Source organism: Lutjanus erythropterus, chromosome 8, assembly GCF_056507025.1.
Source record: "Lutjanus erythropterus isolate fLutEry1 chromosome 8, fLutEry1.hap2, whole genome shotgun sequence".
Lineage (NCBI taxonomy): Eukaryota > Metazoa > Chordata > Actinopteri > Lutjaniformes > Lutjanidae > Lutjanus > Lutjanus erythropterus.
Window position 1 is genome coordinate 5,704,206 of NC_139324.1, and position 12,324 is coordinate 5,716,529.

Genomic DNA, 12,324 nt, shown 5'->3' on the forward strand with positions numbered 1-12,324 from the left:
TCCTCTCATTCTTCCAAACCAAAATAGACGACATCTACAGCAACTTAACCACCACTGCATCTACTTCCCCTCTATCCACCTGCCCCCCCTTATCCTGTCAACCATTGTCTCAGTTCTCCCCAGTCTCCCCTACAGACCTCTCCAAGGTCATTACTGGAATGAAACCTGCCACCTGCACCATGGACCCCATCCCCTCATGTCTTGTCAAGACCTGTTTTCCTGCTCTTTCCCCACTAATCACCACAACAATAAACTCCTCCCTGTCTACTGGTGTTGTCCCACCATCTCTCAAAATCACTGCTGTCACCCCCATTCTAAAAAAAACTGGACTCAATCCTGACATCCCCAATAACTTTAGGCCAATCTCCAACCTACCCTTCCTGTCAAAAGTACTGGAACGTGTTGTTGCCTCTCAACTGAAAGACCACCTCTCTGCCAATAACATGTATGAAACATTTCAATCCGGATTCTGCTCAAACCACAGTACTGAAACTGCTCTCCTTAAAATTACTAATGACCTTCTCTCCTCTGATGCCGGTAACCTCAACATCCTCATCCTCCTCGACCTCAGTGCTGCCTTTGACACCATCAACCACTCCATCCTTCTCACCCGACTTGAAACAGTCTTCAATATCACTGGCACTGCCCTAAACTGGTTTAAGTTGTACCTCTCTGTCAGACTTCAATTCATCTCCATCAACAACTGCAAATCCCTCACTGCTCCCTTCCCACAAGGTGTCCCCCAAGCAGATCATTTACCAGGTTGTAGCAGCCAGTGTACTGTTCTCTGCTGTGGTATGCTGGAGTGGTGGCATCAAAACTGGTGGTAAGGAAGGCCAACTTTGTGGTTAAGCAGGAACTAGGCATCCAGGAGAAGTTGGAGGAGAGAGGAGGACAAAGAACAAACAAAACAAACAAAACACGCTGGTTAACCTCTATCACCATCATAACAATGAGATGTGGCAAATGGGCAGGTTATTCAACCTCCTCCAGGCACCAGTCTTGGGAGGGGAGCTTGCCAGTAAGTGTTTACTGACTGGGTCACGGTGGGTAGCTGGGCACAGCCCTGTGGGACTATCAGTCACAGGGAGAGGCATTGGGGTCGACGGGCTGAGCGGCAGTCAAAGGCAGGGATCCTAGGTGTACTGACAGCTCTCTGTTGGGGAAGGAACCAGAGCTGTTGTGGGAGGTGGAGTGGGACCAGCTACATATAGTTGTGTGTGAATATGAGGGGAAGGATCTGACTATTATGTGTGTTCATGCACTGAAGAGTAGTTCATAGTACCTGTTGGATACTGGGGAGGTATGATTAGGAGAAGCAAACTGCTTGATTTGAACTAGAGTGGTGTTTGTTATTGAGTGTCAGAGTCAGTGCTCATCATGGAGTAGCCATAACAAACACCATGTACAAGGTGGTTCTTATAATGAGGAAAAAAAGGAAATACAGGCAGAAGGCAGATCCACCACACACATCTAGTGGGTCATAAGTGATGACCTAAACAGATTGTATGAGATATGTAATGTATGTCTATATATTGTTTCATTTTAGGAAAATATTGCAGATTATACCTTAAACTCCCACTTCCAGAAGAATTTCTCATGCATCCTGGGGGAGGCTGGGGAAATGGAATCTGACTGGGATATCCTCAAAGACTCCATCGTAGGGTTGCCTGGTAGGAAATGTGCTCAGAAAGTCATTGTCATGATGTTGTGATGGCCTGTCATGACGACCTGCTGTGATGACATCCAAAGGACCCACTGGTGGAGACCAGCTGAAAATGGAGGCGTTTAAGCCTTGGTTGGCCCAGGGGTATCCTGAAGCAACAGACATGCTGGGAGGCCAGATTGGCTGATGCTTCAGCATTTTCTAAAGCAAAATCTGGAGTGTGGGAAGAGTGTGGGGAGGCTTTACAGAAGGACTTTTGGTTGGCTTCAAGTAGGTTCTTGTAAACCGTTCAAAAACTCAGGAAGGGAATGAAGGGCTTGGCATAGCAGCAGAACTGTCGACCCAGACTGGACACTTATTATTGGACGGTTGAAGGAGCACTTTGAGGACCACTTGAACACCTACCAACATGTCCTCTGTGGAGAGAGGCAGAGTCTGAACACTTGGGATAAGCCGCACCCATTTCCCTGGCAGAGGTCTCTGAGGTAATTAATAAGATCCCCAGTGGCAAGGCACTGGGTGAGATGCTGAAGGCTCTAGCTATTGCTGGGCTGTCAAGGGATCAGAACTTGTGCTCTAATTAGTGGAGTACTACACCACTCAGCCTCCCCAGTTTACTCCAGGGAGCTGGAAAGGAGGCTCAAATTCTCAAAACCCAGATTCAGGGTAAGCAATGTGGACTCTGTCCTGGCTGTGGAACAGTGGACCAGATCTTTACCATTGCAGGCTTGCTGGAGAGGTCATGGGAGTTGAACCAACTAGCCTATATGTGTTATGTTGACCTGGAGAAGCTTAAGACTGTGTAGCCAGGGGAATCCTGTGGGGGTCACTGTAGGAGTATTGGGGACCAGTGTTGTTGCTATGCTCCAGTCCTTGTTTAACCAAAGTGAGTGGTGTCTGGATTCAAAACACATTTTCAGTGGGTGGTGGACTCTGGCCATGAAACAAGAATGGGACAAGGGACAATCTTGGCAGGTATCAAGGTACAGCTGGAGTGATTAGACATTTTAGTCACGAGAACTTTAGAATTCTGTCTTTGCTTTTTGCAAAAGACGCGGTTTTGTTGCCTTCATCAGACTGTAGCCTTCAACACACACTGGAATGGTTTGCAGCCAACTGTGAAGTAGTCAGGATGGGTGTCAGCACCTCTTAATCTGTGGCCTTGGCTCTCTGCTGGAAAATAGTAGATTGCCACTCCCAGTTGGCATCACCTATGAGGTGCATGTGGTACCAGAATGTTTTGGTGAAGTGGAAGCTGAGTTGGAAGGCAAAGCTTTTGATATAACATTTGTACTACATTACACTCCTCTCCTATGGTCATGAGCTTTGACTGGCGTCCAAAAGAATGAGACTGCAGATACAATTGGCCAAAATATGCTTCCATCATAGGGAGGCTAGAACCAACCTCAGAGATAGACTGAGGATCTTGGAGAATCGTATGAAGGTCAGAGTCGACCCTTTGCTTGTCAGAAGGAGCCAGCTAAGGTGGTCCAGGCATCTGATTGGGATGTTTGGTCGTTTGTGTTATTAAGTGACTTTGGTGTTTTCAAACCAGATGATTTGTTACACAGAACCATCAGGGAAGTTGTCTTTACAAACTATTTAGAAAATGCCAGGCACTTTCAAATAACTCTAATGCAGGCTAACTTCATCCAGTCAGATAAAACCCCTACTGAAGCCAATTGGGAGACAAGTGACAATCTTTTCCATGGAGGAAAGCTTTCAGTGCTGTTCTTTGCTTTCCTTTCAAAGAAGCAACTCTCCAATTCTGATCCAGCTGATGATATTGTAGTATCTACGCTAACCTCCTCAGGAGCCACCATTGTTTGTTTAAGATGAGTCACTCCCATGGATACTTCTCGCTGTCATCACACCTGAAACCAGGCCCGTTCCTGCCAGAAGTCTCTTGTAGAATGCTCATTGGCTGCACCACTTGAAGCCTGGCTAAATGGATTCTTGCATGATCTTGCAAATGCAGATGCCTTGCAACGTCAGTTTTATAGGGTTAGTTGGGATTCATGTCATACAGTATCATACCTCAGGTATGAGGAGGCAGGACAAACAGAAACAAGAAGAGAGAGAGACTGGGAGGGATGGTTGCAGGGAAAGTGACGATGTGCAGAGCAAGGGAGGAGGAGCATCAGAGTCCAATAGACAGTGAGAAACAGAGGGTGGGACAAATGAAGAGAATGTGACAAATACATTAGTTATTTTTGCTCAGAAAGCTGCCAGAGCTGCATCTATATCTGCAGATCTCTGAGGATGGAGGCCGAGGATGGAGCAGAGCTCTGCTTTCCAAAACTCCTCAACACCTCCTGCATGAAGCCCACATCTCATTGGTCTGAAGCTGTGCTCCTTCACATTGTGCTGTCCTCCATCTCTGTGCTCACTGTGGCTCTCAACCTGCTCGTCATCATCTCAGTCTCCCACTTCAGGCAGAAATGAACTTTCCAGCTTCTCTATACATTTGTAGATTTACAAGCAGAATTGTCTTTGACCTTGTACTAAATAATGTTCACCTTGGCACATTAGCCTTATATTCTGCCTTGAACAGCAAAGCTCAAATGTCTGATTATGTTCTCTCCTGCCAATAATCAACATATGTCTCTTTGTTCAACCATACATTAACTATAACTGTGGCAGATCAGAAAACATCCAGACTCATATTGTTTTGTTTTTTTAAAAGATATCATCTTGTCTTTACTTGTTGATTTAGTGATGCTTTTCTTTGTCTCCCTGCAGGCAGCTCCACACACCCACTAACATCCTCCTCCTGTCTCTGGCTGTCTCAGACTTTCTCGTAGGCCTCCTGTTGATGCCAGCAGAAATTCTCCGAAACACATCCTGCTGGTTTTTTGGTGATGTCGTGTGTTCTCTCTATAATTATATGTCCTTCATCATTACCTCTGCCTCAGTAGGAGACATGGTGCTCATATCAATCGACCGCTATGTTGCTATTTGTGACCCTCTGCATTACACCACCAGAATCACTGGGAAAAGAGTTAAACTCTGTGTTTGTCTGTGTTGGTTTTATTCTGTTTTCTACAATGGTCTCATTATACAGGATATCCTGAATCAACCAGACAAATATAATTCCTGCTATGGAGAGTGTGTGACTATAATTGATCCTGTTGCAGGAGCTGTTGACCTTGTTGTGACCTTCATCATTCCAGTTATTGTCATCATAGTTCTGTATATGAGAGTGTTTGCTGTGGCTGTGTCTCAGGCTCGTGCAATGCGCTCTCATGTTACAGCTGCCACACTCCAGCTTTCAGTGTCTGTAACCACAAAAAAATCTGAGCTGAAAGCAGCAAGGACTCTTGGCATTCTTGTTGTTGTGTTTATAATATGTTTCTGTCCATATTACTGCGTGTCTCTTGCAGGAGACAGCATGCTCACTATTTCAATTTTATCCTTTATGAATCATCTGTTCTATTTTAATTCTTGTGTAAACCCTGTGATTTATGCCTTGTTTTATCCGTGGTTTAGAAAAGCAGTTAAACTCATTGGTACTCTTCAGATACTGCAGCCTGGCTCATGTGAGGCCAACATACTGTAGAGCAGGAGACTCAAACTGAAATTTGTTTTGGGCCACTGATGATATCATCTCATAGTGGAGACACTTCAACATTCAAGTTCTACAAGAAAGTGTAGTGTATATTTCTGAAAATATACTTTTTTTGTTTCTATTACTGACATATTTTCGTCATACTTCTGGAAATCAAAAAACTGAATAACAACATGCAATCCTTCAGATATACATAGATGCAATACATTTTAATAGAACTGTGTTGTTATCTAAAGTGTATCCAATTGAGGGGTAGTTTTAAGCCTGAAATGGGCTGCCAGTTTGAGGCAGTAGAAACTGTGGAGAGACACACCTGCTCTATGAAGCTTTACAATGTATTTAAAAAAAAAATGTCTCTTTCTGTATACAGAACAGTATGACAAAGTTCTTTTCTGCCAATCATTGTAATCGTATGCATAGACTTAAGCTGGTTGCAAATTTAGGTGAAAAATTCAGACAATATTTGACAAAGTAATTGTTTTGCTCTCCTCAGTTTCCTTATGATTGTTGCTCTCCAGTCTGATGAGAAAATGTACTAGTCAGTACAAACAGAAAAACTAACAGTGCCACTATATTTCATATACCTTATCCATATAACCTTCAAATGAGCTGGATGAGCTGGGTCAAACTGAGAGAACCATGTGAATTTTCCACCCACTGAATGATTTATTCTAAATTGCAAAGTCCTCATTATTTGATGCAGTTCAAACTTTCAGGCATCTTTCAATAATCAACTCAGATCAGAAATCATTTTCAGTCATAGGAGGGCCTAACATCCACATGTCAAAACAAGGACTGAGATGCAGTGGTAGAAGCACTGAGGTGGAATCTGAATCCACATCGGAGGGACAGGCCCTGAAAGCAAATTGAAAAGGTTCAAAAACACAAATAGGAATGAAAATGTTGCAGAATGACCCAAACACTAAGAGCCCTATCTTACGCTGATCTAAAGCGCAAGTGGCAAGCGCGAGGCACAATGGATTTAATTTATTCAAGGCGTGTCCAAATCCACCTTTACCATCTTGTGCCAGGGGCGGGAGTGATATTTTGCCCTGCCCCGCCCTTTGCGCCACCAGTGCAAAGCAGGATACACCTATCAGATGTGCCCAAGTGCCCTCATTAATTCACAGGCAAGTTTAGGCCGAACATGCAATAAACCAATCAGAAAGTCAGCTCTAATCACCTTTGAGAGGCAGGTGCGCCAGCAGCACAAGAGCAGGCAGCATGATGGCGGATTTACCAGGAGGAAACAAACAACACGAGAAGTGAAAATGCCTGCAAGAAACAATAAAACGCATGTCCCGCATGTACCGCAAATGTCATGCAGATATGTAACTGCTTATATTTTAACCTGAAGCACCTTGAAAGTATGTTATATTTTATAATTAATTGTCATCATCATCATCATCATCATCATCATTAACTCTGCTGGCTGAGGAGCGGGTGAGAGAGATGGTGCAGTAGAGAGGGGAGACGAACAGATCCAGTCTAGCCGCGAAGCTTCCCGGTTCCGCTGGCCCACCTGAGCCAGGTGGAGGAGCAGATACGCGGCGGTGTGTGCTCCTCCTTCTTCTCCTCTCCCACCTAATCCTCATCTCCTCCTCCCATCCTCGCTCTTCTGTCCCGCTGCGAAATAATCAGAGAGAGTTTCTTAAGTTTGAAGTGCGCAAAATTACGCACAGATATATCCAACCAGCTCTGATAGAAGCACACATCTATGTTATAGAGCATAATTGTTTAAACATTGTTTTTCTGGATCATAACAAACACGCAGACACAAACACTACGGCTGCTCCACCTGTCATGCTGACTTGTCTGATAAAGACTATCAGACAGCTGTGATCCTGTTTGCAGGTCTGCTGAGATTAATTGGGCGTTATAATTATAATAATAGTACTGTTGTACTTATTAGTGAGATTAACTTCAAAGACACACACACGCATGCAGGACCTTTAAACATAAATGAAAGGTGTTTGGTGATTGTGGGGTGTGCGCACCTCAGCCAAAGGCAAGACACACATACCTGCACGCTATTAACTTCAATATTTACACTTTATTGCTGGTGGATATGTTCAAAGGACACTTCACTAATCGACACTCCTGTGGAGAATAAAGACTAATGTAAATTAAGGTGTTTGGTGATTGTGGAGCCATTGCGCCGCCAGTGCAAGTGATTTTGCTATCTTACTCCAGCGAAAGTGATTTTGCTATCTTATGCCAGTGCAAGTGCGATTTTTGCCATGTGTGTAAGATAGCAAACACCATTACGCTGGGTCTGTGCCACTGTGGGCCTGTGGTCTAAACAAGAAGGCAAAACAAAGGTGTGGCCGGGCGCGTTTGCTATCTTATGCTCAGCACATTCGGGTAAAACGCGCTTGTGGTCATGTCTTGTGCTGATCGAAAGCATAAGTGGAAAGCGCGAGGTGCAATGGATTTAATTTATTCAAGGTGTGTCCAAATCCACCTTTGCGGTCTTGTGCCAGGGGCGGGAGTGATATTTTGCCCTGTCCCGCCCTTTGTGCCACCAGCGTAAAGCAGGATACACCTATCAGATGAGCCCAAGTGCCCTCATTAATTCACAGGCGAGTTTAGACCGAACTTGCAATAAACCAATCAGAAAGTCAGCTCTCATCACCTTTTAAGAGGCAGGTGCGCCAGCAGCGCAAGTGGTGTCAGTGTAACTGTAAATACTGTACACATTATATTTTGGGTTATTTTTATTACTTAATTTATTGTGTAAATTTGTGTTTCTTATCTAGCAGTTCAGTAGGTATATTATTTATATTTAAGTAGTAATATTTTTACAGCGTCATTGAGTTACTGTAAATTATTATTTCATTGTCATTTATATTACTTTGTATATTATTTCATTTGTATGTTCATGTGCAGTGTTTTAAGTGACGTATCCCCTTGGTTGAGTTAATTGGTTCCTACCTGCTCTTGTCTTAGTACGGACAGATATAGGTGACACACTCGGAGAGAGTGCCTCATGCTTGACAGTGTGTAGAGGTGTTGCTGTACCCCTAAATTGGAGTTGTTTTATACTGTCGTGCCGTGTTGGCGGATATTAAATGAGAGAGAAACAAAGACATATTGTAGCCCGCTTATTACCCACAGCCCGGAAGAACTGGAGAACACGAACAACAAGAAAAGAGGGTTACATCAGCATGAAGGCGGATTTACCAGGAGGAAACAAAGAGAGAAGATTTTCAAAGCAAGGAGACAGATCTCCTGGTTCAAGAAGAGAATGAGCAAGAGCACGCAATATATGGAGACAGCAGGACGTCTCCAAAACAACTTCACGCTGAAATAGTTTACAGTAACGCCTTGGCCGAAATACATACACGTCTTCACAATCACAAAACTCCTTCATTTATGATCATTCTCTTCCTCCCACTTGAGTGTTGATTAGTTAAGTGTTATTCAAACATATTTTCTATCAGCAATAAAATGTAAATATTGAAGTTAAAAGCGTTCACATGTGTATCGCGCTTGGCTGAGGCACACACATCTCCACAATCACAGAACACTTTTCATCAATGTTAAGCAGCCGTGCGCGCATGCATCTTTAAAGATGAACTCACTAATGAGGAAAAGAATTATAATTATAAAGCCTAATAAATCTAAATAGACCTGCAAAGTGAGCACGGCCGCAATCACAGCTGTCAGATTGTCTTTATCGGATGAGTCAGCATGACAGCTGGAGCAGCTGTAGTGTGTGTCTGCTTGTTTGTTATGATCCAGAAAAACAATGATTGAACAATTATGATCTATAACATACAAAATATACAGACACTATATTTGACCACAGGAGTCCGACCCAGCCTGAGAGAAAAAAGTTATGTGTGCTTCTGTCAGAGCTGGTTGGATAGAACTGTGCGTAATTTTGCACACTTGAAACTTCAGAACAGAACAACTTGTTTCACAGCGGGACAGATGAGCAAGGATGAGACAAGGAGATGAGGATTAGGTGGGAGAGGAGAAGAAGGAGGAGCACAGACCGCCGCTTAACTGCTCCTCCACATGGCTCAGGTGTGCCAGTGGAACCGGGAAGCTTCGCGGCCTCTGGATCTGTTCGCCTCCCCTCTCTACTGCACCATCTCTCTCCCCGCTCCTCAGCCAGTAAAATTAATAGTGATGACGATGATAATAATTAATTATAAAACACAACACATTTTCAAGGTGCTTCAGTGTAAAACATAACCAGTTACATATCTGCATGACATTTGCAGTTCATATTTATTGTATTGGTTTTTGCAGGCGTTATTGTAAAGTAAACTATTTCAGTGTGATGCTGTTTTGGAGACGGCCTGCTGTCTCCATATATTACCTGCTCTTGCGCATTCTCTTCTTGCGCATTCTCTTCTTGTGCATTCTCTTCTCGAGCCGGCGGACGAGCAGGAGACCAGTGGCAAAGGCGAGACCCCTCGGGCAGACGAGCAGGCGGTTAGCGGCGCTGGCGAAGTCCAATGGGCGCTGGTGAAGACGAAGACGGGACCCCTCAGGCGACCAGCACCGCTGAGATGAAGCAGTCTTCAGGCGAGCAGATAACGCCAGGGAGACTGGAGGCAGTTGCAGTTCAGGATGGGCAGGAGGTGATTGTGGCCCAGTCAGGGACTGGAGGAGGCTGCAGCGCCAGTGGCCCAGCAGGAGCAATGATGGCGAGGATGGCCCAGCTGGAGCAGGAGCTGGCAACGGCAACGACCCAGCCGGGGCAGGAGCAGGAGCGGGCGACAGCAACGACGATGACCCAGCCGGGGCAGGAGCAGGAGTGGGTGACGGCTGTGATGACCCAGGCGAAGCAGGAACTGGAGGAGGCGGCTGCGGCCCAGGCAAAGCAGGAACTGGCGAAGGTGGCTGCGGCGGCGGCAACCCAGCTGGAGCAGGAACTGGAGCTGGTTGCTGCTGCGGTGGCGGCAACCCAGCCTGGACAGGAAGTGGCTGTGGCCCTGCCGGAACAGGACACGGCTGCAGCCCAACCAGGACAGGAGATGGTGACGGCGACCCCACCAGGACAGGAAGTGGCTGCGGCCCAGCCGGAACAAGACATGGCTACGGCCCAACCAGGACAGGAGATGGTGACGGCGACCCCACCAGGACAGGAGATGGTGACGGCGACCCAGCCGGAACAGGAGATGGCTGCGGTGGCCCCACCAGGACAGGAAGTGGCGGCGACCCAGCCGGAACAGGAGATGGCTGCGCCCTAACCAGGACAGGAGATGGTGACGGCAACGCCCCCAGCACAGGAGATGGAGATGGCAGGCCCACCAGGACTGGTGAGGCAGCTGACAGGAGGATAGCAGGCTGTAGGCTAGCTCTTTCAGGAGCTTGCAGGAGAGTAGCAGGCACACAGCTAGCCGCTCCTGGACATGGAGCTGACAGGGGGCTAGCAGGCCAATGGCTAGCCTTATCTGGAGCTGGCAGGGGGCCTAAAAGCTGAGACAAAACCTGGGCCAAGACCATGCTTATCTGCTGAGCCCGGGCAGTTAGCGCTGAATATGTCTACTTCTGCGTGGCCATTGAAGCGGCATGCTGCTGGAAAAGATTTTCCATTCTGTTGACACAGTTCTGCTCTCAGAAGGTGTGTGCTGGGTCCATTCTTGGCCAGACTGTACTGTAATGGGTGTATTTAGGACCCAAAAGCAGCACACTGGGATACTTGGTAATGAAATTTAATGAAGCACACAAGCAGAACAGGAACTCAAGCAGACGAGGAAACACAGGAAACAGTTTGTTCTTCAGGCTCGGGGCCCACACAAAGTCTCTGGGTTTCAGGCTCGGGGATTGGGTCGAGCTGAGCCTGAATGCGGAACCAAGGTGGACGTGAACCCTCGGACCCATACAGTTCCGTAACACAGCAGGCAGGAGTGACAGAGAGGGACTTGCAGGAGACGAGATCGACAAGGTGAGGAGTCCAGAACCAGAAGCGCAGGCCGATGATGCAGCAGAGCAGACTGGGGATGAGCAGCAGGGAAGTTGGATCCAGGTGGAGAAGTAATGACAGGTGGACTCACCAAGCAGCCACAGGGACAGGCAGGCAAAACAAGGAACGTAGAGACAGATCTCATGGTCAGGAACAGAAGGCTGTGGTGAATATCTGGGAACCAGGCAAGGCAGGAGAGTCAGGCAGGCAGGGCAGGCAAACAGGAAAACCATCCAGGAAAAGGGACTGCAGAGTCTTGCAGGGAATACTGAAGAACGGTCTGGCAAGGATTGAGAGTGCTGGAGAGGCTTTATACTGGGCTGATTGGGGATGAGCTGCAGCTGAGCTTGCAGGTGGGTAGAGTTGGGCTGATGAGGTGGGAGTGGCTGGCAGGTAGAGTGGAGCAGAGGCAGGGAGAGTGGAAATTTACTGAGGCACAGGGGCCGGAAGGAAACTGGGAGAATGGGGAACAGGTCAAGGGAAACTGGGCCTGCAGAACTGTGACAAAAGCTTTTGATATAACATTTGTACTACATTCCACACCTCACCTAAGGTCATGAGCTTTGTGTAGTGTCCAAAAGAATGACGTTATAGATACAAATGCCCAAAATAAGTTCCCTTTCTAGAGAGGCTGAAAGCATCCTAAGAGATAGACTGAAGATCTTGGACGTTTGGAGAAAGGTTGGAGTAGACCCAAAAGACGTCAAAAGGAACCAGCTGTGGTGGCTGATTGGGATGTTTGTTTGTTTCTTTGTGTTATTACGTGACTTTAGTGTTTTAAAGTAACGTGACACACCAGATGGTTTGTTACACAGGCCCATCAGAAGTTGTCTTTACAGACTATTTGGAAAAGGGCATGCACTTTAAAAAACAATTAATCAACTAATCAGATCAAACTTCCACTGAAGCCGGTCGGGAGACAAGTGGAACTTTTATCCATGGAGGAAAGCCTTCAGTGCTGTTCTTTGGTCTTCTTTCAATGAAGCAACTCTCCAGTTCTGACACAGTTGATATTTCAGTACCTATGCTAACCTCTTCAGAGGCCACCATTGTTTTGTTTGAGATGAGTCGCTTCATGGATACTTCTCACTGTCATCACACCTAAAACCACACCCATAGCTGTCAGTAGTCCCTTCTAGGATGCTGATTGGCTGCACCACTTGAAGC

At 46.2% G+C, this 12,324-nt stretch overlaps 1 protein-coding gene across 3 annotated transcripts; it reads left to right on the top strand.

Moving 5' to 3' along the window:
- The first annotated feature begins 3,925 nt into the window (after positions 1 to 3,925).
- LOC146322355 (trace amine-associated receptor 13c-like) lies at positions 3,926 to 5,225 on the top strand. Of its 3 annotated transcripts, none has more exons than XM_084724309.1 (2): positions 3,926 to 4,101; positions 4,409 to 5,225. In XM_084724309.1, the coding sequence occupies exons 1-2, from the start codon at positions 3,929 to 3,931 to the stop codon at positions 5,223 to 5,225; spliced, it is 990 nt and encodes a 329-aa protein (XP_084580435.1). In that variant the 5' UTR covers positions 3,926 to 3,928. The 3 variants fall into 3 exon arrangements, with proteins under 3 accessions (XP_084580435.1, XP_084580434.1, XP_084580433.1); XM_084724308.1 differs by having other exon boundaries at positions 3,929 to 4,009; positions 4,413 to 5,225; XM_084724307.1 differs by having other exon boundaries at positions 3,929 to 4,005.
- Positions 5,226 to 12,324: the final 7,099 nt, after the last annotated feature.